General features: G+C 34.1%; 4 protein-coding genes and 1 long non-coding RNA gene across 7 annotated transcripts in view; 3 read left to right on the forward strand and 2 right to left on the reverse strand.

Moving 5' to 3' along the window:
* LOC121257523 overlaps positions 1 to 1,519 on the forward strand; it is a 27,978-nt gene extending 26,459 nt beyond the window's left edge. Inside the window, exons 3-4 of the long non-coding RNA XR_005939226.1 lie at positions 1,118 to 1,123; positions 1,405 to 1,519. This is a non-coding gene — a long non-coding RNA (uncharacterized LOC121257523). The remainder of the gene's footprint in view (positions 1 to 1,117; positions 1,124 to 1,404) is intronic.
* LOC121257520 (transportin-1-like) overlaps positions 1 to 4,464 on the reverse strand; it is a 22,150-nt gene extending 17,686 nt beyond the window's left edge. Inside the window, exons 1-5 of the mRNA XM_041158540.1 lie at positions 4,068 to 4,464; positions 2,578 to 2,865; positions 618 to 707; positions 353 to 430; positions 178 to 258 (exon numbers count right to left, since the gene is read on the reverse strand). Coding sequence (XP_041014474.1) covers positions 178 to 258; positions 353 to 430; positions 618 to 707; positions 2,578 to 2,865; positions 4,068 to 4,256 — 726 coding nt within the window. The 5' untranslated portion in view covers positions 4,257 to 4,464. The remainder of the gene's footprint in view (positions 1 to 177; positions 259 to 352; positions 431 to 617; positions 708 to 2,577; positions 2,866 to 4,067) is intronic.
* A 1,900-nt stretch (positions 4,465 to 6,364) lies between these two features.
* On the forward strand, positions 6,365 to 10,494 carry LOC121257524 (probable hexosyltransferase MUCI70). Of its 3 annotated transcripts, none has more exons than XM_041158544.1 (8): positions 6,365 to 6,568; positions 6,664 to 6,850; positions 7,051 to 7,203; positions 7,743 to 7,826; positions 7,911 to 8,110; positions 8,747 to 9,162; positions 9,320 to 9,504; positions 9,881 to 10,494. In XM_041158544.1, exons 2-8 carry the CDS (start codon positions 6,691 to 6,693, stop codon positions 10,252 to 10,254), a joined length of 1,572 nt encoding a protein of 523 aa, XP_041014478.1. In that variant the 5' UTR covers positions 6,365 to 6,568; positions 6,664 to 6,690; the 3' UTR covers positions 10,255 to 10,494. The 3 variants fall into 3 exon arrangements, with proteins under 3 accessions (XP_041014478.1, XP_041014479.1, XP_041014480.1); XM_041158545.1 differs by having other exon boundaries at positions 6,367 to 6,568; positions 6,664 to 6,772; XM_041158546.1 differs by lacking the exon at positions 6,365 to 6,568 and adding an exon at positions 6,916 to 6,941 and having other exon boundaries at positions 6,664 to 6,772.
* A 697-nt stretch (positions 10,495 to 11,191) lies between these two features.
* Positions 11,192 to 16,408, reverse strand: LOC121257525 (V-type proton ATPase subunit B 1-like). The gene is given in 16 exon segments (XM_041158547.1): positions 11,192 to 11,817; positions 11,933 to 12,016; positions 12,104 to 12,157; positions 12,266 to 12,313; positions 12,763 to 12,803; positions 12,806 to 12,844; positions 12,931 to 13,081; positions 13,360 to 13,497; positions 13,622 to 13,750; positions 14,432 to 14,640; positions 14,721 to 14,832; positions 15,224 to 15,283; positions 15,572 to 15,670; positions 15,787 to 15,842; positions 16,078 to 16,142; positions 16,346 to 16,408. Coding segments are annotated over 15 exon segments (1,464 nt in total). The 5' UTR covers positions 16,136 to 16,142; positions 16,346 to 16,408; the 3' UTR covers positions 11,192 to 11,631.
* A 3,689-nt stretch (positions 16,409 to 20,097) lies between these two features.
* On the forward strand, positions 20,098 to 23,513 carry LOC121257528. The gene is made up of 3 exons (XM_041158550.1): positions 20,098 to 20,530; positions 21,641 to 22,001; positions 23,196 to 23,513. Exons 1-3 carry the CDS (start codon positions 20,195 to 20,197, stop codon positions 23,369 to 23,371), a joined length of 873 nt encoding a protein of 290 aa, XP_041014484.1. The 5' UTR covers positions 20,098 to 20,194; the 3' UTR covers positions 23,372 to 23,513.
* The last annotated feature ends 377 nt before the right edge of the window (positions 23,514 to 23,890 follow it).

Genomic DNA, 23,890 nt, shown 5'->3' on the forward strand with positions numbered 1-23,890 from the left:
TAACGCAATCGCAGACCACCCAAGCTCAACGGAGAGAACAAATGTTTGTTTTCCATCGTCAAAAGAAAATGTACAGAGAGAAAAAATCTGGTCCAACAATAAGACGAGATATTGCTCCATAGAGAAATTTTTCCCGAGATAAAACTCACAAACAGTTAGACGAGATAAAGTACTTACCAATTTTCGAACTTCTGAGACAGGATCATGAGCAAGAACAAACAGACCCTGGAGATATTGCTCCATAGATACATATAAAGCCTGCAGAAAATTAACTTATAACAGTAACGACCATGATTGTTTAACTGGATAAGGTTTATTGAGAACTGAAAGAAATTTATTGGATTATACTTACAGTGGGCATCAACATAATGTATTGATTAACAGAACCCAGGGAAAGCTTTCTTAATGAGGCATGTGGTGACTGGAAAAACTGATATAATAAAAATAGGTAAAAAATCCACCAAAAAACCAAATAACAGCATGACAAGTTAAAAGGTCCTATTCTTTTTTTGATAAGTAAAAAAAAAGGTCCTATTCTAAACTTGAGCAGGACAGTTATAGTTAGATAGAAGATTTGAAATGACATTAAGTACAAAAGAAATGGGAAAAAAGTCTACCTTATATAATTTAGGAAGAAGTATACTGATAGGGCGCTCAGCTAAGCCAGATACATCTGAATCAAGAACTTGAGGGATATCCTCACAAATCTGTCAAATGTATTAAATTTAGTAAAAAAATATATAACACATCCTTGCTATGAAGAGCTAAAGTGAAAGAATCGTTGAAGTGCTTATAATTGTTCCAACAGAATGATACCAAATAAAATAAAAGGAACTCTATAAACACCTTGTTACCAAGGCCTAGAGATGAGAATTTGCATCCCAGGATTAAGGGCTCGTTTGTTTTCGCATATGAGACGAAATGAGTTGAGATAAAAGTTGAAAGTTAAATAAAATATTGTTAAAATATATTTTTTTAATATTATTTTTGTTTTGAAATTTGAAAAAGTTGAATTATTTATTTTATTTTGTATAGAAATTTGGAAATGTTGTAATGATTATATGAGATGAGTTGAGAAGTTTCCTGAAAACAAACGAGGCCTAAATCAACCAAAAAGTTATATGTCCTGTCTCTCAAGCGTGCATGTGTTCACAAACACGTCATTAAAGTTAAAAAAGAGAGCTTGTGCTACCAAACCCCACAAACATTTAAGGGTGCCGGGACAAATAATGAAGAATATGACAATGACAACATGCGGATGAATTAAGCACATATGAGTGATTTCTTATGCCAGTACAAATCAAGCTAGTAATTTTTACATTTATCACCTTAAGCTACATTAATTTAATAGCCATATTTCATTCTTTCTAGGTTTTGAGGACCTCATACAAGGCCTGAGGTTAGAGTGAGTGGAGTTTTTCCATTTTATCCTATTTATTGGTACTGATCATTAATATGGGTAAACTTGGTTATTTTTCTTCTGTCCCAGTCCATGCTCTAAAAAATCACACATACAACCCAGTATATGCTCCTCCTTGTTGGAGGCATCCACCAAGGGTGGGGGATTCCATGACGTTTCTGTTGGCTATTGTGCCATTCTAAAAAGTTGTTTAATAGTTGGCATGTTGAATCATACAATGAGTTGGCTTAGATCAATCCTAACAGGATGATTAGGCATTACTTCTATAGTGTAATTCTATTTTAAGCAATTAATACTAAGATAATTTAATCTTAAACCGTATCAAACCTGGTAGATAGGAAGATAAAAATAAATAAAATAAAATAAAGAAGAAGATACCATTTTGAATTGAATGTTCTACCCGCATAGTCAATTAAGCAGGAAATAAAATTTTGCTGAAGATGAAAGCAATTATGTTTATGTCGACCAAAACATTAACATAAACACTTCTTTTGTAATTTCAGGTTCCGTTCACCAGACTCTAGATAATCAAGGTTTCCAATACATAATGAATGGAAACAGACACAACAAAAGAGTTAAATCATGTTGCTTTCTATAAACATATAAAGCCCCATAAAGAATTCATGTTACATTTTTTATCTTACTTTTTTTTTATAATTAGTAAGAGATTTTATTACCAAGAATAGGCATAGCCCAAGTACACAGGAAGTATACAAGAGAAAATACCTACAAACTCAAAGTAAAAAAACGACTAAAACAGATTGAAAAAATCATCTCCATTCAATACAAGAGCCTTAGCCCACAAACTCAAAGTATTAAATAAAAACTCCCTAAGTTCTCCCATCGAGCGTTCTCTATCTTCAATACATTTTTTATCTTACTGCCAAACCATTTTTCCATAACCCTTGCACTATTTTAAACCTGCATGCACATGTCAAATTAATACATTCCTAAAAATTTCTCAAACATGCAATGCAACTTACCCAAAATCATGCCAAAGCATAATAATGACCTAGATTATATCACAGTAGCCCAATATAAGGAGTTGACGAGTTATATAAATAGTAAAGAAGCATTCTAGCACGTGTACTTCATTTCAATGCCATTGTAGATACCAAGACAATGATAAACCATAAAAATAAGGATGCAGAATATACCTTGGACAAAGCATCCATAGCACCTTCCATGAGATTTATGTCATTACTGTCTAAGCAATTGACTAGAGCTTGCAACAACTCGGGCCATCCTAAAACTCCCTCTAGTTGAACGACAACGCTAATAATGGTCCCAACCGTAGATCTAATGTGCCTATCCGCTGCTCCCAAGCAAGGCAACAACTCTGATTTTATATATTGCTGGTTTACAGGAGCCATGGATTTATATGCAGTTCTGAGGTTATTTTTTAAAAGTAAGCCAGCAGCTTGTCGAATTTCCACCGACTTTCCCTGTTTTAAAGTTCCAAAAAATCAAAATTTTGATTTATTCAAACCAAACAGCACACCCAGAACCAAATGCGTTCAAGGTATATCCAAACAACAAACAAGAAAAAAACAAATTTCTTCAAGCTCATAAAATGAAAATTGAAAGATGGAGTTCAAATATCAGAATAATAAATAAAACCTCATGATAGATATGCAGCACATGCCTTCAGAGGCAAAAACCCTACCAAAGTATATTATGACAATAGCATGTGTAAACAGTCTAAAAAAAAATTAACTACACATCCATAAAAAGTATCAATCTATCATTCCATCTGAAATTTTTATTTCCCTTTCCTAGGAGAGAGGAGATGGGCTTTTAGGATTCAAGTGGACATTTTAAGCAAATGTCTTGTTGTTTCATGAAAACGTGTGTCATTGTGAAATGGGGCAATACACAGAGTGTACTCATTCTTAAATAAATGAAACAGGTGCTTGTGTGAACAATTAACATTGATCCTATCCAGCCAGCTATGGTGATCGCTCAAAATCTTTTTCGGGGCCCCACCCAATATGGTAGATCACTAAATAATGTTATGTAAAAATAGAAAGAAGCCATTTAAGCTCCATCAAACAAGCCCTAAACAATTTAGATAAAGTATGCTCCACTCATCTCAAAGAATAATCAACCCAAAGTTCAATGCTCCACCTCCTCTACGCTGAAAACCAACAACAAAGTTCAAGTAAGTTTCAAATTATCTATGCACCTAAAACGTGATGTTCAAGTACCGCAAAAGTTTCAAGGAAATACTGTTGAAACAAAAGGATAGTCCAGAAGCATTTAGAAGCCAACTTTAATAAAGCCTACTCGAGCTGAATTGAACATGAAGAAGTCCAACCAAATCATTCTCATTTTTCTTAAGTTTTTTTTCATGATTACAATCAAATCAACAATTAATCCACAATCAAACTATTCCTATGCACTCATTACTCAATAACCACAAAAGCCATTATTTCATCAATGATTCCCCACCTCCCAGCAGCCAAGTTGTTCGATCAAATCCAAAAAGCCTTACAAATCCCACTATCCCTATACAATCCGATCAAACCCAGCATCCGCCAATACAAAGAGAATCCATTTTCTCGAGAATTCATGGATAAATGCACAATCCAGGCAGAAATTAATATCAAAATTACATGTCCGACAAATTGACGAAGAATCGGTCTACCTCGGCACGTGCGAGAATGAAAGCGAGGTAGTTGTTGAAATCGGGGTACTGAGAGTAGTGCAGGAGCTGCTGCAAAATCTGGGACTTGTCGGCGGAGGAAGAGGAATGAGAAATCTGCTGCTCTAGAAGGCCGCAGATCTCTCTGAACCCTTCCTCCCGGGGCTGCCACGGGGCACTACTCTCCGCCATTATTAAAGTTTTCTTTTCAAGCTTAATCTAAGCTCTCTTGGGATGGGAGAAGTTTTGGAATTGGAGAAAGAGCTTTACTTTAGGACAGGTTGCGAGGATTTCTTGGTGGCTTGGATGGGCGGAACAGCACCGAAGAGGCCGAAGCTTTGTTCGCGTTTAAAATATTTTGGTCTGCGACTACGAGAAAAAGATTACTTTGGCTTCTGGGTTTTCGCTTCCGCTGGGGTTTTGTTAGTGTACGTGCGAGTATAGAGCGGCACCAAGCCACCGAAAAAGCGTCCTGAGAAAATGTCCCGACAAGGCATTTCACCTTTTTCTTTTTTTTTTCATGCATCTTTTTAATATCATAAATATGTTTTAAAAAAATAAAAAATTTCTAATATCATTAAAAAATATTTTTTATCATTAATAAAAAACAAAATTAAAAACAGAATCGGGAGAAATGCTTTAGACCCATTGTCGGGATCTCAAGCATTTTTGGCGAGTCTAATGTATAAAGTTCACAAATTTCATTATTATTCATAAATTTTAAGATTTCATTTAGATTGAGAAATAAGAAGAGATGAGTTAAGATAATTTGTAAATAGTAGTGAGATTTGTAAATTAAGATAAGTTGAGATAGTTTTTAAAAATTATGTGTTTAGATTAGAAGTAAAATGAAATAATTTTAAATTGTTTGAGATGAAATCAATGTGAGTCTCACAAATGATTATATAGTATTTATAATAATTTTTTAAATTACATATCTATTTTTTTATAATATAATTCATAATAATATTATAAGATGACAATATTTTTATAAAATCAAATTATATAAAAAATATTATTAACTCAAAATTTTAACATAAAAATATAAATATAAAAAATATTATTAACTCAAAATATTTATATCAAATTTTTATAAAATATTGACTTAATAATAAAAAATATTAATATTTTTATTTAACTTTAATATTTGATTTTATATAAGATTTTCATTTAACAAAATCGGCATTGTAATCACGTAGGAAGCCTTTCTCTTTCGTTTAGAGATGGATTTTCTATTTCATCTGCAAAAATAAAATCAAACTAAAAAGTAAAAAACATAACACTTATTTTGTCGTTCGTAAATCCATGTAAAAACGTCTCTAAAAAGAAATTAATTGTTGTTTAGATTGAATATGAGTTTACCGTACGAGAATCCAAACCAGGAATAAGAGTTAAATAAACTTTTGATTGATTATGTTGCATTATCTTGGCAAATATAGAAACTCTCGCACATCCTAATTTAAAAAATAATAATTTTAACATTAAAAAATAATTTTTTTATATCTATTTAAAATTTATTTATTTTTATAAAAAAAAAACTTAATTTTACACGTTTTAAAACTATAAAAATTATTTTCCGTAATTTATTTATATATTCAATCATTTAACAACGATAGATAATAATAATAAAAATATAATTATTAAAAGCTTAAAGGGATTATTATTTATACACATAGTCAGAGACTAGTACATAAAAATAAATACACATTAGACTTCTTTAAATAAAACTAAATCAAACACATACCCTCCATATTAGTTTTCAAAACTAAGTCCTATATCAAGTTCGTCTGCACAATATGTACTAAAAATTTGTTAGCTAAAGCAAACTATAATTAAGGGGCTAAACTATCATGAAAAGTTGCTAATTAAATTTGAAGAGATCTCAATTGTGAGTAAAAATATTATTTTTTATTTTAATTATAATTTTTTATTTGATACGTTTTAATTGATCTTTTATTTAAATAATTGGTACATATGATTCAACGTGACAAAATTTAGATAGTTAAATTAAGATTCTTCTCGGAGAAAATAACAAGAATAATTAAAATAATTGAATTTTAAAAAAAGATTAATACTACTCATTATTTTAATTCTTATTAGTCATCATCATTTCATTATTTCATAATATGATATTAAATTATTAGAAATTATTTATTATATTTTACTTATAAATTTATTATCGCAAGAATAATTTGTTCCTTAAAAAAAATATACAATGGGGTTAATGTGGTTAACTATATTACAAAAATGAAATAATTTAATTTTCAAATAAAAAGCGATACATTTGTTCGGAATTTTGTTGCTTAAAAGCCTTGAACAAATTCTTTACACGGTCTCAATGAGTTTCCCAGATCTGGGCACTACTTTGCGTTCTTCTTATTTCCACCGTTGCCCCCTCAAAATTCCTCCTTTCAGTTTTCAAGTCCTAAAATCTGCAGCCCTGAAGTCTCCACCTTTTTTCTGCGTGGTTCTAATACATTGCTAATTGTTATATGAAATTTCGTGTAAGATTTCGAATTATCATGGCTTGCAAGAACCAAATGCAATGCTGGTCAGTATGTTTTATTTATAATTTTTCATAATTATTTTTTGGGCGTAGTGATGAGCAGTTTTGGTGAGTAAAATCATGGATGAAGAGGCTCAGCGGTCAGTATCCTTTCGGTTAGTCCGCAAAGGAGATCGGGCCCCTCAAAACCTGCGTCCCAAAGGTGAGGAAGCTAAATGTCACAATTCCGCATTCCTCATTATGAGAATAAAATATTTGTTGGAGCACAAAAATCGAACGAGTATGTGTAGATTCTTTATGAAAATGCAAAGTTAACTTGTTCTGTTATGTGGGTTTTGGGTGTAGAACTGGAACTTTGTCATTACATAGAGGTAGGCATGTATTTTTTTTCCTAAAATAAATATAAGTAGGTTATTATGGCGGTGGTGGTGCAGATTCTGAAGAGGGTTTTTTTTTTTTTTTTTTTCATTTTTATTACAGGGAGGTCGCCCCAAGAGTACCCCCTGATGATTGTGTGGAAGAAGGGGTTTATTCGATTGGTTCTCGTAGGAGGCATCTTGTGGATGCTGCTAATTCTTACTGTGTTGTTGTTTCATGTATGGTCTTGCCATTCTTCAGTTTCTTTCTTTTCAGGTATTTATAGATGTGAATCTTTCCTTGGGATTATGTATTGGTTACTTTTTTCGTTCCAAGTTCTTGTTGTGCTCCTAAAGCTCGATTCAGATCCTGTAGAAATGGAAGAAGATGATGGTATCGTAAATTTGAATCAATTTATTTATTTATTTTTGCATTTCAAAATCGTAGACAGTTGGGGGAGGGGGAGCCCATTGTTGACCTTTCACGAGACATGTTGTAAAGTGTGGCTGAATGAATAGCTCAACTTCAATAATTAGGTTTTGAAACAGTTCCTTTTCATCTCCCTAAATTTATACGGAAGCCAAAAGTTCCAAAAATTATTTGAAAAGAAGATAAACCAAGACTTGCTGATATTTTTGGGAGTTTGGAGGGTGGGGCATTGTACTTGTCATTCATGAAAACTTCTTAATCTTTCGAGGATATGTACGATTCAAATTGTGTTGTTGCAGATATCATTTTTAATGGTCTGTGACAATATCATGTACTGATCCAAAAATGGTCAGTGATAATATGATGGCATTTTGCTTGACATGCAGCTATATGTAACAAAGATAGTAAAGTGTTCATGGTGTTAAACAGCATGGGCATTAATGTACCAGAACCGCTGCAGCCCCAACATCGTAAGATCATGGCAACATCTCTTCTTTGATTTGTCGATCTTTGCTTAGTTACGTAATTTAAATTGGTGTGCTCATATTAATCAGGCTGTCCAATTCCACTTTCTGAGGACCCTGATAAAATTGTTATTCCAAAGGGGAGAACTCCTGACAAGATTGTCAAAGATTTGTCATATGTCATGGAGGATGAGCTTTTGAAAAAGGGATCGCAGACATCTCCACTATTTGGAGGACATCAGAGCTGGTCACAGAGAGAGGACAGCTTCAAGCTAAATCCAGCCATGAAGGTAAAACAAAATCTTTTAATACATTCAATATTGGTTGGATAAATTTCTTACCTCAAAATTATTTTAATTATTCTATACATATACCTAAAAATAGAGGAACTCACTGTTTGGAGTCCAATGTCAGCTAAACTTTCATGAGCAGCGCCATTGCAGTTTTGTCGAATCTCAACCATTTCTTGGCGTGCAGATCATATATATATATATATTGTGGTACTGATCAAGAGAACACGTCGTAATTGAAAACTAGTTTTCTGCGAGGATCGTGTTGAATGTTGTACGTTGTAGGTACTTAACACCTTATGTTGATTCCCAACAAATTAGAATTGGACCGGGCACACAAAAGTTTGCGTTTGATATTCGTTGCAGTACGAGTTTAGCAATATGCGAGCTAGGCCGGAATTATGTTTGATACTATTATGACTTATAATATTGTATTACTTTTTGCTCCTATTGTATTGCTAATACTCTTCCTCCTAACTATCATGATGATGTCGTGATGAAGTTAGTTCAATTGCTTATTCCTTTGTTGACAATGAAACGTTAGATTTTTCTCAATTCAAATAAAATATATTATTGCCTAAAAGGGCAATAATTATGGGGTACAATTGTAAATGTTATTATGTACTGGTCCTTCAGGTGCACTGTGGATTTATCCGTGAAAGTGGTGCTGAAATGGCTCCTTCAGACATCAAATATGTTGAGAAGTGTAGGTTTGTGGTTGCATCTGGCATTTTTGATGGATATGATATACCTCAACAGCCTTCAAATATAAGCCTACGTTCTAGGAAGCTCTTCTGTTTTCTTATGGTTGTTGATGAGATTTCCCTCAAATTCATAAAGGAAAATGTTACTATCAGAGAGGATGATCATGGGGGGAAATGGGTGGGCATCTGGCGTCTTTTCTTACTGAAGCATTCACCTTATGATGAGCCCAGAAGGAACGGGAAAATCCCAAAAATCTTACTCCACAGGTTGTTCCCTCAAGCTCAGTACAGCATTTGGATCGATGGCAAAATGGAACTGATTGTTGATCCATTGCTAATACTGGAAAGGTACCTTAACGTTTGTATATGTATATATGCGTCTTGAAACTTGTCAAGGAACTGCTTTTCCATTCCATTAACCCTGCCGTATTGACATTTTTGTTATTTTGCACTCTTTTTCTACTATCATGGAGAAACTTCTTTTAAGGGAATTATTGGTTTTCAGATACTTATGGCGGGGGAAATATTCATTTGCCATTGCTCAGCACAAGCATCACCATAGTATATACGAGGAAGCTGATGCAAACAAGCGGAGAAAGCGATATGCCCGACCTCTTATTGATCTTCACATGAAAATCTACCGCTATGAAGGAATGGGTTCATGGAGTCCAGGAGGAAAAACTATTAGTGGTAAGATGGAAATAAGGAATTAGTTCATTAACTGATGTTCAGGCCGCGGGAGGGGGGTGGAATTGAAACCAAAAAGATGGTCCAAAAGTTGTTAATACAAGAGTTCTCGTGCATGCGTCATAGACACTTTAATTGGTGAACAAGCATTTATTGTCGAAAGATATTCAATTTCCACAGTACAGTTCATTCAGTGTAGAGCCTTCTGTGTTGGAGTTCCACCCCTCACACGAGGAGAAAATAAATGAAATTGGATAATATAGTGAAGAAAAAAGGCGCTCTGCATTGGTAACATGTGAAAAAACTGCATTTACTTATTAGTTGAAAGATGCATGATACATTTGTTATTTCATAATATTAATAGAGTTGTGAAATGCAGATGTGCCGGAGGGAGCCATCATCATACGGGAGCACACTGCAATGAGTAACTTGTTTAGCTGCTTGTGGTTCAATGAGGTCGACCTCTTCACACCAAGAGACCAACTGAGCTTTGGCTATGTTGTATATAGGTTAGGGGGTTTGTTCAAGTTCTTTATGTTTCCGAATTGCGAGTACAACTCGTTGTTTGTGCTGCACCCACACACAAGGGAGCATTCTTCAGCTATTGAATGGGTGAAGAATATCACTGAGCTTGATGGGAAAGGTAGCAGAATGAAAGAAAGTAGGGGAGGTTTAGGATTGTGGACTCCTTATCCTGGTAACCTCGACTCGGTTGTCCTGCCACCTGTAGCAAGAACATCAAAAGCTGGCTAAGATTCAATTTTATTATATGATTAGCCATTTCTCTTGGCTTCTTCGTAGACTTCTCCATAAATTAATATACATTATGATCATTATCTCAGCCCTGCTTCGTTAGAAAGCATGTTGAGGCCCTAGATAAAGTTTGTATTGTATTTTAGGAGTGCAGGGGAAAAAAGGGATAAATTCTTTGTGTTGATTAATTTTGTAGGTTGTTATTAGGAAGTTAACTAAATCGGAAACCTCTGGAGTACATTAACAAAGTTTGATAACAATATTCAGCATGTTCTTGTGTATAAATAAACCTCTTGAATACCATTATAATGAATTCTGTAAACCTTTTATATTATTATAAATATTATTACATAAGTGAATATAGTATTTTCTCAAGTCAGAAAAAAATACATCAAAAAAAAAAAGAAAAGAAAAATAAAAAAGTGAAATGTATTTTTGAGAACACCTATTCAGGACATATTTTCGGTAAGTGTAGTGCTGCTCTTTAGATAACTTAAGCAACCACCCTTCCCCAAAAAGACCAACAATGCAAGATTGTGAAATATTTGATCTGATGCACAAAATTGAATATAAAAATTAAGGAAACTAGTACGCGTACAATCCTTTTAGACAATCCCGTTTAAATAGAAAAATTATTCTTATCAATCACTATTTACTATCTCACATTCTATAAAAAATACTCACATCTTATGAAAAAAAGAAGTTATAGGTATGAAATGTGAGAGTGAATAGTAACTGATACATAACATTCCTCTTAAAAATAATATCGTTTTATAGAAATATATACAATTTAAAACATGATAGGACAGATTTGTACGTGCAAAATTAAATATACATAAAGCACCCTTATCTCAGCATCATGCAGATTTAGAAAAGTCACATAAATAAGTGAAAACAAACGCAAAACCATGAATTAGACAAAAGCATTGATGCCTTAAGCATAACCACGATCACATATTATACGGAGTCTTGAGAGCATGAAGATACATGAAGATAACTTAAAAAATTAAGCATGAAATAGAACAAGCAGCCTATCTGAGAGGGCTTCACTGTCCCTAAAGCACGATTGTTACTCACATCTCATCAAAGAAGTGCAACAGCCATAACACGGATTGGATCCGAACTAACAAATACAAAAAGAAGAAAAAACATGGGGATTACAAGATTTGAAGTGTCTCACTAAAAGAATAGATTGTCATTTTGACTAGCCAAAGAGCTTGGAATATGCGGGACTTGACTCGGACCACAACCTATATTTGTTGTGCTGGATATAAGAGAGATGTGCAACCCAGGAAGGAAAGGCAAATAAATAAACAAACCACCGAGCTCATGTGGTGATGATTAAGCAGGGGCAAGACATATTGCTTGTTTCCTCCGTCAATTAGATGCATCTCGGCTGTAGTACAGGTCAAGGACCTTTGCAGGTATACGGTGGAGAAGCTCGCGGGGGAAAATGCGAAGAAGAGTCCATGCCAAATCTAGCGACTGGAAGATATTACGGGTATCATAGGCTCCTTGGGTGACAAATTTCCTCTCGAACTTGTCCAAGAACTCCAAATACAGCTGTTTTTATAAATATAAATCTCATTAGTTTCTTTCATTCCTTTCCATGATCTATTTGACGTACTTGATGAAACAAAAAAGAAAATCTTCATGACAAAGAAAAGAGGCAACAGACCAGGTCCTCAGAAGAAAGTGCTTCTTCTCCAACCACAGCTTTCATTGCTTGGACATCCTTCCCAATTGCATAGTTTGCATATAGCTAAAAATAAATCAAGCAATGCGTGTAAAAGGAAGGTTAGATGGCTTAAGTGAGACATTACTGAATTTATATATTAACCAAGCAGACCTGATTGGATACATCAGCATGGTCCTTGCGAGTCATCCCCTCACCAATAGCACTCTGCAGAAAATCAATAATACATTAGAACACTCACCCAAATTAGTAAATTTCTAAGATTCCATCCCTTTAATATATTGAAAGTCCAAACAATTTAAAGATTCTTCTTACCTTCATCAGACGAGACAGGGATGGGAGAACATTAATTGGTGGATATATCTGCTCAACTCAAACAGATCAATGTTTAGTTTCAGAATCATTTAGAGGCCCGCATAGCCAATCAATATCATTCCTAACACCTATACTGGTCTCAGAAATGAGTAAGAGAGCTAGCTTCTAAGTGCAACAATAGCAATTTTAAAATTTGAGATCAATTAAACGGGAGCTACTTTTTACATATGGCTTTCAGTGATAAACCAGTTCCTTCAAACCCAGTTGCACTAAACAAATTCACCAAAAGCATGCTAGGATAGTAAAAACAAACTTTCTTATTGATGAGATTAAAAAAAAGGTTTAGTTTGTTGGATGCATGTTGACACCATGGACATACAGCTCCAAATTATCATGCATAAAAAAACACCCAGATCTACCTGAAAATTATTTCCCATCGTCAAACTACAGCGCCCAACAACACTAATTCAAAACCTTAAGCTTTATTATAACCCTACCTGTCTGTTGTGCAACTGCCTGTCAATGTATATCTGCCCTCAGTGATATATCCCGTAAGATCTGGAGTGGGATGTGTAATATCTGGCAAAACAAAGCAATCAATGTTCAAGAATGACCATCACTGAAGCAAGAAGGAACAGTTGGCAAGATGATCAAAATTGCATTACCATCGTTAGGCATAGTTAAAATTGGAATTTGTGTTATGGAGCCTTTCCGCCCTTCAATTCTTCCAGCACGCTCATAAATTGTTGCCAAATCAGTATACATATACCCAGGATACCCACGCCTTCCTGGCACTTCTTCACGGGCAGCAGACACCTGCACAGTAGCAATCGGTAATTTGAGTCATGCAAATTTTTGTAAGAAGTTCTTAAAGATCTCACATAGTACACAAAAAGACTCCAGATAAACAAAATCTTTGACTTTCTAATCTAGCTGGAATCCATGTAAAGTTTGCATATATATTGAATACCTCAGAGCTATCATGCAAAAAGATGTTAAAGGATTTTACAAAACAGGTTCGGGCTTTTTTTCTTTTGCAAAAACAATACAAGAATAAGTCTCACTAGTGCAAATTAACAAATCTTTTATATTACCTCACGAAGAGCATCCGCATAAGAACTCATATCTGTAAGGATGACAAGAACATGCTTCCCACATTCATAAGCCAAATATTCAGCAGTAGTAAGAGCAATACGAGGAGTGATAATACGTTCAATTGTAGGGTCATTTGCCTGCCCAAGAGAAGACCAGTGAACACATTTTAGGTATGATGTTTAAATAGGGATAACTGAAAAATTCTCACATTAGAGAAAACATGTAGTCACGATATCATTCAAATGCAGATTTAAAAAGTACCAGGTTTAGAAAGAGGGTCACTCTCTCCATTGAGCCATTTTCCTCAAAATCACGTTTGAAAAACTGGGCAGTCTCCATATTTACACCCATGGCTGCAAATACAATGGCAAAATTGTCCTCTACCTCATCCTGTAAATTCATTGAGTAGGTTAGGATAATCACCTAGAAGTTTGGATCCCCCCCCTTCCCACCCGCAAAAAAAAATTACATTATAAAGAACATAAGAGACATTGTAAACGAAGTGGCCATCCAAGAAACAACTAGCTTATATATTTCAAAGGCAAAAGAAACAACTGATTCACAAGTAAGCAATAGAATGAGGCAAATGCAACAATTGAAGCAGTTTGACATCAAATCATCTATGGACCTCTCCAACTCTTTAAGAGATTTCACAGATGCTTTAACTACAAATCCCGCAATTTATCTAACAGAAAAGAGATTTGAGGGTCATCTACAACAATAGAGAAAGATTAATATTCCAAAGTAAGGTAGATAATTCCAGGACCATATGTATTTCATGTAACGGAAAGTTGCTAGTGCATGTGGATTTAAACTCTGAAGGGGGAAACAAGGGGATACTTTATGAGAACTAAAGCTTCCTCAAGGACATTCTACAAAGATCTTGGATTCATCTACAAATTATAATTATGCTGTCCATGCATTTAAGTATGTCTAATATAAAAATCAGTAAAACAGCAGATTCATCAGAAGATATGGGGCAACCCTTTTTGTGGTTCTCCTTCTTTCACTCATCTAATTAGCTTAATATGCAATCGTCGCTAGCCAAAAAAATATTAGAATGACCTCTACCTGAAGAAGATTTTCAGACTTCTCCAATCGCTTGACCAAACCAGCCTGTCGACATATCTGTGCAGCTATTTCATTATGTGGAAGACCGGCAGCAGAGAAAAGAGGAATTTTTTGTCCTCTAGCAATCGAATTCATGACATCAATTGTAGAAATCCCTGTCTGTATCATCTCCTCAGGATAGGTTCTCTCGCTAGGATTGATAGAACTCCCTAAAAAAGACATGACAAATTGAAGGAATGCAAATATATAAATATAAAGCATATACTTATCATTAACTCCAACAACTCACCGGATATGTCCAAGTAAGCCTCGGGCAAAATAGGGGGACCATTATCAATGGGTTTCCCAGAACCATTAAATATGCGCCCAAGCATGTCCAATGACACAGGAGTTTTCAAAACCTGCAACACATGTCCAGAGAGAGAGTGAGGAAGGCAATACTGAACTAAAAGTCACAGAATCAGAGGGTTACAAAGGAAAATTGAGAACCACCATCTCTAATCTGTGCTAATACATCACTAGGTTATATCATGGAGATCCTGTTGCTTTTTACCTAGAGTGATATCAGAAGTTTCTAATACCAAATGAGATCTCTAGCTTATTGCACATAGACCAACTAAGGTTTTGTAGTGTTTTAGTATCTCCTCTAATGAAGCCACTTCACCAGATAGATGACTCTAGATTTGAAAACTTTTACCAGATAAGTGTACCTTGCAGAGGCTGGACAACCCAATTAATTATGATAAAACATGCTTCATAGTATAAGGGAAGAATATGAACAAAGTTTAATACCTCTCCTGTAAATTGCACGGTTGTGTATTTGTTGTCAATTCCAGATGTTCCTTCAAAAACCTGGCCAAAGCCAACCAGATAACAAAGTATATATAAAATAGAATAAACAATTATACCAGAAGAGATTTTTTTTATAATTAATTATACCAGAAGAGATTAAGGGGAAAATGATGCTTTTAAGTGTAGGGCAATTAGAGACATGAATAAACTATACTACTAAGAAGCAGCATATGAGTCCACAATCAAGATGAGGAATTCCTCGAATTTTATAAATCATGCTAGAATGTCGATTATGGGGAAATCATAATCATGAGAAGCAAATAATATAGATAGCCGAACAAAAATAACCTGAACAACAGCTTTTTCTCCATCGACTTCCAGGACTTGTCCTCGCCGGGTGGTTCCATCTCCCAGACGAATATTGACAATCTCTTGATACTTAGGTCCCTGGAATGGTTATCAGAGGATAGATTGATCACGAAAACATGAGTAAAAGGGAAATCCTGATTCATAAATCTTGGCAAAATACTAAGCGATGAGAGGCAAGAGAGCAAAATCCCCACCTTTACTTTATCGAGGATAACCAGAGGTCCTGCAACTCCAGAAACAGTTCTATACTCTGCAATGTAAAATAATAAACAAGGGGAAAAACTTATAAAAACTTATCTATCAGTCTTACATTTTCTCCTAGTCTTCCAATTTATTCAATTTACTATGAGTAGTATGGAGTTTGTGTTCAAAGAGGATATCCGCTGTGCTTGACACTCGCATTGAAATCAAATCTCATACCCAAATTAAACACATCCCCAAATACAGCATGTTAAAAAAAACAAGTACATCAATGCAAAACTCACCCATGCCAATCTCCAGCGTCCCCTCTTCCATGTCATGATTGTTTGGCGGTACACCCATTTCAGAGCTTCAATCACCCAAACAAAAAGGTCAAAAAAAAAAAAAAATTGGCCACCCTGATTAGATGAATTTCCTATATTATATATAAGATACACCAATCTGGACTAGCTAAATCATTTACAATTCTCTATTTCCTAGCCGATAAAACACAGTAAAATGGAAAGGAAACGAAAATGAACACGCACTGGATGGGTATTAAATCGGTCGCACCAATTCCTACGCTGTAAATATCCAGAGGTTTGTGATCGCAGAGACCGCACAATTAAGATTGTATCGGAGAAAATGACGATCTGGGAATTTCACAGATTATATAAGATACACCAGTAGCATACCTTTATTTTTCGATCCGAGAGAGAGAGAGAACTGAGATCCAACGGATTAGAAAAATATATGAATTATATAATTTATAATAATTTATGAATCGTCTAATTATTTTATGGTAATAATATCAGTGAGACAAAAAAACGAAGAGTTGTTTGTTCTGTGTACGGTATAGATGGGCTTTCTGCGTTGGCTGCCTTTGTAGGGACGTGGCAGACAATGATTGTCTATTTTTTAGCCATTTTATTTCAGGCGTACACAATAAAATAAGTTAGTAATTAAAAAATCCTGTAAATCACGTTATTATCTTACTTTGAGTTTACCATATAAAATATAACAAATTTATCGTTATTGAAATAAAAATGAGGGGAGAGTATGATACAACATTACTGATTCAATTTCTCAAATCTAGTCCGATTTATAATTTAAGATCCCGTTTAGATTAAGAAAATGTTTCATCTCATTTCATCATTATAATTTTTTTAAATTTTTACATAAAATATAATAAATAATTTAATTTTTTCAAATTTCAATTTAACTTTTTCAAATCTCAAAACAATAATAATATTAAAAAAAATATTTTAAGAAAATGTTTCATCTCATCTCATCATTATAATTTTTTACATAAAATATAATAAATAATTTAATTTTTTAAAATTTCAATTTAACTTTTTCAAATCTCAAAATAATAATAATATTAAAAAATAATATTTTAACAATATTTTTTTAACTTTTATCTTTCATATAAAATCATCTCATCTCATTTTTTAATCCAAATCAACCCTAAATTAACCTATTTCAAATAGAGTTTAATTTATAATCTAGAACTTAGACCGATTGGAAAAACCAATAAGCCACAACAAGACCTAGCCCTGGTACAAAATTTAGTAAAGAATAATGTTACTATATCATCTCATTTTATCTCTTCATTTTGATTGCTTATGTATTTAATTTTTTTTATATTTTTGTTTTGTATTTATTTTTTAAAAAAGTGACTATTAATGTATTGATATTTTTTATATTTTCAAAAAATATTAAAAAATTATGAATAAGAAAAAAAAAATTTACCTAAAGAACATGCCCAATAATCATTGTTGGATGACACCTAGCAGTCTTCTAAATCCTCGACTACGTGCCTAACTGTATGCGGAAGGATGAAAAATTTCTCTATCTTCAAATGAAATGGATAGTAATTAGTATCCATCTATTTATTAGAAAATATAGGTTATTTTAGTTATGTTTACTTCCCAACATGATTAAAAAATAAAAATATCAATTTTAAATGCTCCTCGAATTAACTTTTTAGAAATTATTAGTTATAAATAGTTAATGGCATGTGGCGTGGACAGGAAGGGGTTAGGGTTGGGGTCTACCGCAGCTTCCCAATTTTTGTCGTTTTTCAAAACTTGTCTTGGACTGGCTTTTGTTGGTGCCTGGATGTGTGAAATACTCTGTACGTATTTGTCATATAAAAATGATTTCATTTTATTATTATAAATTATTTTATTTTTAATAATATTAAAAAATAATATTTTTATAATATTTTATTCAACTTTTATCTAAAATCACATTATTTCACCTCATATACAAACGAGATATTTGAGTTTGACGCTCTAAAAATAATAAATAGACATGTTTTTTTTGCTAAATAACTTGTTAACAACAGATTCATCTCTGCATGTCCTTGATTATTTTCTATGGAAACAAACACATATTTGGTGTTTTAAACTTCCAAAACAAAAGGCTTGTGTTCTCCGGTGTACGAAAAGAATCCATGCCCAGTGGCAGAAGAACTGTTGAGGCTGGGAAGCACTTGGATTTGATGTTCATCTTCCCCCTAAACCTTCTTCAACATAGTCAAGTCTACCATCCTGATGGCTGCCTCAATCCTCGATTTCTTCTGTTTGTGTAACATTTGCTCTTGTAATTTCACTCAGACCGGCAAAGGTAAGGAGACAATTCGAATCAACCTACGAACCTTGTCATGTTGTGAACCAGTTTCCATATAGGGATAGTGTTATTATGCTACTCAAATTTGTCTACTCGGTATTTTTTTAAAATATATTTTTTTATTTATTTTTAAATACTTTTTAAAAAATTAAAAGAATATAACAATACACTAGTAATTACTTTTTTAATCATTAAATAAAAAAATTAAATATATATATAAGTGGTCAAATTGAGCCTACAAAATTAAGCAACATAGTATCATTTTTCATATAGAAATGATACCACACGTCCAATTCACACTATCCATAAAAATAACGGATAGATGTGACAAAGGGAGATCAACGAATTGAATGGATAGGAAATAATGCCACCAACGTCAAAAGCCATTTGTGTGCCATCTATACTAACCTTTTACCAAACTTGCATGTGAATTTAGAATCTGTCATGAATAATTCCTTAGATTGTGGAAATCTTCCTCTATCATTCACAGTGCCATATTCAAAGACCTTGATGCAATCTGAGAGTTAAGACCACTACATCCCCATCCTTCAGCCTGGTGGCAATGATTCGTTGTAATGACACTACAGACATCTTATGCCGTGACAGAAACAAAATGATAAACCTTAATTTGTGACAAAAAGTTTAGGCTTCGTTGGATTCTTAAGTTCATTTCAACAAATCATTACAATTTTTTTAAATTCCAACATAAAATATAATAAACAATTCAACTTTTTCAAATATTAAAATAATAATAATATTAAAAAAATATTCTAACAATATTTTATCATCTCAATTCAATTCAGTTTAATATACAAACACAGCCGAAAAATACTTTAGTACAAAGAGATCCCAAAATGTATCATAGAACATGTATAACTCAAATAGTAATGATTTGAAAACAATATTTCGGAGACTCCCCCGACGGCTTCCTTCTTCTGCAGCTATTTCTCCAAGACGGTGTTGGTTTGTTAGGTTCCGTTTGAAATTTACATGGAATTGATATCAATTCAGTTGTGTTTAATTTTAAGTTGAGTCTAATATTTAAATATTTAATTTTAAATCATTAAATTTATCTCAATTCAAAACTTTTTTACACGTAGGACCCGTAACTTTTTTTAACTTCTCATTAATATATATAAATTCATCTTAATATCTAAATACATATAAATTCATTTTAGGTGGATCCTATGAAATTTACTCCATTATCTTAACTCACTATTATTTATAACGAATTCAACTCATCTTAACTCAACTTAACATCTAAATAGGGTCTTCTATCCCTTAATGATATTGCTTTCCTAAGTACAAGTGTGTGCTATATTCATAAAAAATATTTTTACAATCTAATATATTACATTAAATTACGTTAGTTTGTAAATTTAATTTTGTAAAATCTTTTTGTGATTAAAGTAGTTCTTTTAAATTAAATGTAGAGATTGAATATCTTATTAAAAACATTAAACACAGAGATTGAATATAAATCCTTAGATATATATATTTTTTATCATTTTGCAAATATTTTCTTAAATTTGAAACGTTCATAAATTATATATTGATTTCTTTAAAAAAAAAATCACTCTGATTACTACAAGCTTCGGTAAAAATTTAAAATCCCAAACGATACTCATGATCGATAATCCGACGGTCAGAGATTAAAAAGCACCTACACCACAGCAACACACGCGAAGTCTCTCGAACAAAGAGCACAGCCTCTAGAGTGTAGAATCTAGATTAACCGCCTCTCTAGCTACACTGCATCCAGCCTCACGTTTTCATTTTGTCCCGAAAATGGCTGCCACTCTCTCCGTCCGGCCCAACCGCTTCACAACCGGTTCACCCTACCACCGGCCCCCAGCCAGTAGGTTCGGCCCATTGCACGCCGTAGGTCTCACAAAGAACGAACCGTGGCCAGGCCGATGCGTGAGTACTGTGACCGTTATTCCCTCCCGGCGCACTCTGGTCCATGCCGGCTCCAGAGCCGACGACTCGGCGCAGTTCGAGATGTCCGTGGAGAACGCTCTCAAGGTCCTCGGAGTATCCGAGGGTGCCTCCTTCGATGACATACTCCGCGCAAAGAACTCAATCCTCGCCGCTTGTAAGGACGACCAGGAGGCGATAGCGCAGGTTCCTTCTCCTTAGCTTGGATCTCACCTTATTGCTTTTGTTCCTCTTTCCAATTAGATAAAAAAAATAGACATTTTTAAAATCTAATTTTTTTTTCATCGTTTTCTTTTTCTGACATATATTTGCGTACTTTGAATTCTGGGAGAGTTTTTGAGCTCTAAAACTTTTTGAGAAGGTAATCGATATTAGATAAGTACATGAATTTAACAACTTAAGCATTAGTCATCATTTTATTTTGTTGTGATTAATTTTATTTGTATTATCACCACATTATCAAATTGCGATTTGTATCATTTTCCAGTTCCTAGATTGCAGCTAGGTGTTTTCTTGTTTGTGTATACTTCCTGTACTTGGGCAACGCTTTTTGTCATATTTCAATAAATTTTTATTTCCCTTTAAAAAAATATCAAATTTCCATTTTCTTTATTGGGTGTCTTATAGATATATCACTTATTTAAAGTTTTTAAGACTTTTGTTCTTGATTATGGGTCGTATCACTTGCCGCTTGTTAAAATTTTGGACCATACCAATTGCACTAAGAGTCATATATGTGTGAAACTAAGTCATCTGGTTGTGGCCTTTAATTTGTATGGCTAGTGGACTCAGGGTTGTCAAAGAAGACATGGTTACTCATTTTATAATTTGGATGGGCCTTTGTTGATTTTGTTGGATTAAGATCTTAACGTTAAGGTCCTCAAAATTATAATCGATATTATAATCAAATGGATAAGATTTTGCCAACTCAGCATATAATTTAATAAGACACAATGTATTAATGAAAAATTGAGGATCCTATAGAGTTGAGGCATACTAAAATGGCAAAATCTAAACCATGTAAGTAACACTTGATGGTTAGAATTCTAAGTACTCCAATGTGGAATTATCCTGAATATCTGGAGGATTTTGATCTGATGTTGTTTAATTCTGATGATAGATAGGTCCAGTTTCAGGCCTGATTTGGAAGATTTATTTGACCCAACTGGTGGTGCATTCTTGTAGGTCAATGTTTAATTTCTGTTATTTATCTGTTGTTGGAAGTAGTTGACTATCTATCCACAGAGTTGTAGTAGTCTTCTTGTCCCTGTCACTACCGTTTTTAATATGTTTTAGGTTGAGGCTGCATATGATATGTTGCTCATGCAAAGCTTAACTCAGCGGCGAGCGGGAAAAGTTGTGAATAGTAGCGTTCGTTATGCCGATGTTAAACCTTTAAGTGCTTCTGGGATGGGATCAATGCCTCAGTGGTGGCAGGCTGCGGTGAAGAATCCACCCATTTCAGTTGAAACACCATCAAGCAGTGATTTGGGCATACAAGCAAGTGTATATGGGGCTTTAATGGCCTTAACTTTTGTCAATGGAGCTTCAACATCCATTGCAGCCCCGTATGCTGGGGCTGATGTTCCTGGACTAATCTTGGCCAGTAGTTTTGGAGCTTCTTTGTATTTCATGACCAAAAAAAATGTGAAGTTAGGTAAGCAGCTTTCTTATGTCTATATGGTTCTACTTGCATGGTTTTATTTGAATACAAAGGTATGTTGGTCCTCGAGAAGTTTGAGATGCCTTACAAATTTAAACTCAAGAAGTGTAGCAGAGAATGCGATGGAAACCAGGGAAGAGAAGTTAAAGAAATTCAAACAATTTCACTTATACAAATTAGCTCCATTTTGGGTGGGAGAAAACCCAATACAAGATATAGTTTACTGACCACAGATAAAGCAAACTACACATATAAACCTGGCTTTTATAGACTCAACCTACATGGTTTTTAATCCACTCCACTTCCACATTCATAACACACACTCTCTTCTCGCAATCTAACTCTATACATGCACCCACATCACACACTCAGACTCACCCATGTCGCTCCCACACTACACAACTCAATTGACTGGCAGTGTCTCTCTCCACTAGCCACATACCTTTGACATGACTGCATTCTTTTTTTTCCCCTTTTGCTCCACAAACAGAGATCATGGAAGCCTCTCACATGTCCATATCTCATCCCATATAGCTCATGTCCCTTATGGTGTATCACAAGAACAATGCCTCTATTAATAGAGCATTAGTTTGGTAGCTTGGACTTTAGCTTGCATTTCTTCGTATAATTTTTTATTTATTTTTAAATAAAACAACAAAGTTTCAAGCAGTGGTTGTAGAACCTGTCATTCTGATGTTGTTAGCATCGGCGTGACAACATTATCTGCTTTCTGATGTTTTTAGCAGTGGCACTTTTGCATTATCTACTTGAGACTTTGTTTCCATTAAATTAAACACCTGTCACTTTTTCTAAGGTCATCCAGTTGTTGAAAAAGTAAAAGTGAGTAAAAATGATTTTCTTCAGAAAGAACATCAATGTAGAAAGACATCATTAATGAAAACTTAAATGCAGTATTATTTCTTATAAAAAAAAAAATGCAGTATTATTTATCCATTGTTGACTTACCTGGTTCTGGTCTGTCATTGTGATTTGGTTGAGTTTGTTGGTTCTAAAAAACAAACGAAAATTATCTCCTGTCCCGTCAATAAAGATAATCGCAGTGGCTTCTGATAGTTACCATTTTCAAAGCAAGGCAGGGCAAAATTTTTTGGTATTGTGGATATAAGCACGATTCAATTGTATCTGCAAGGTGAAAATGTTTGAGTGCTTCGCTATTCATGTTTGCAGGGAAGGCTACTGTAATTACCATAGGGGGCCTTGCGGCTGGTGCTGCGGTGGGATCTGCAGTTGAGAGCTGGCTCCAGGTTGACATTGTCCCATTTTTTGGCATAAACTCACCTGCTGCTGTTGTAAGCGAATTTATACTCTTCTCTCAATTTTTGGTCTCACTGTGCCTAAGGTAGGCTAAGAGAAGATAGTAATTGTAGCTTGTGCAATCTGTAATTATTCATTTGAATGATCATAGCCGAGCTTTTTTAGGATGTGTATCATTGCTTTTTGTACAAAACTTGAAAGAATGTAGTGAAACGTGAATCAATTCAACAAGTTGCTCGCAGATTATAATGCCCATTACATCTCATGGTTGGTTTGGGTTAAGGTCTATTTGCATGCTGCATTTATGAGGGTAATTAGGAGGCGATATCTATTTTCCAAATAAAAGTTCAGTTTGAGACTTTTTGGTACATTTTTGCCGTTCCGCAAGATCAAGATCAATGTTCAACTACTTACAATAATTGCCCACTTGGATTTCCCCTCTCTGCACTCTCTTTTTACTTTTGCCAAAAAAGGGAAAATTTACAGGTTCTGCGACAAAAATCGTGGGCAACCACAACAACTATTGATACTAGCAAATATCAATTCGATGCTGCGAAAAAAAATCTGCTGAACATATAAATAAATGTGTCTCTGCGAGCTGCTTTCAC

The sequence above is a fragment of the Juglans microcarpa x Juglans regia genome, chromosome 3S, assembly GCF_004785595.1.
Source record: "Juglans microcarpa x Juglans regia isolate MS1-56 chromosome 3S, Jm3101_v1.0, whole genome shotgun sequence".
Classification (NCBI taxonomy): domain Eukaryota; kingdom Viridiplantae; phylum Streptophyta; class Magnoliopsida; order Fagales; family Juglandaceae; genus Juglans; species Juglans microcarpa x Juglans regia.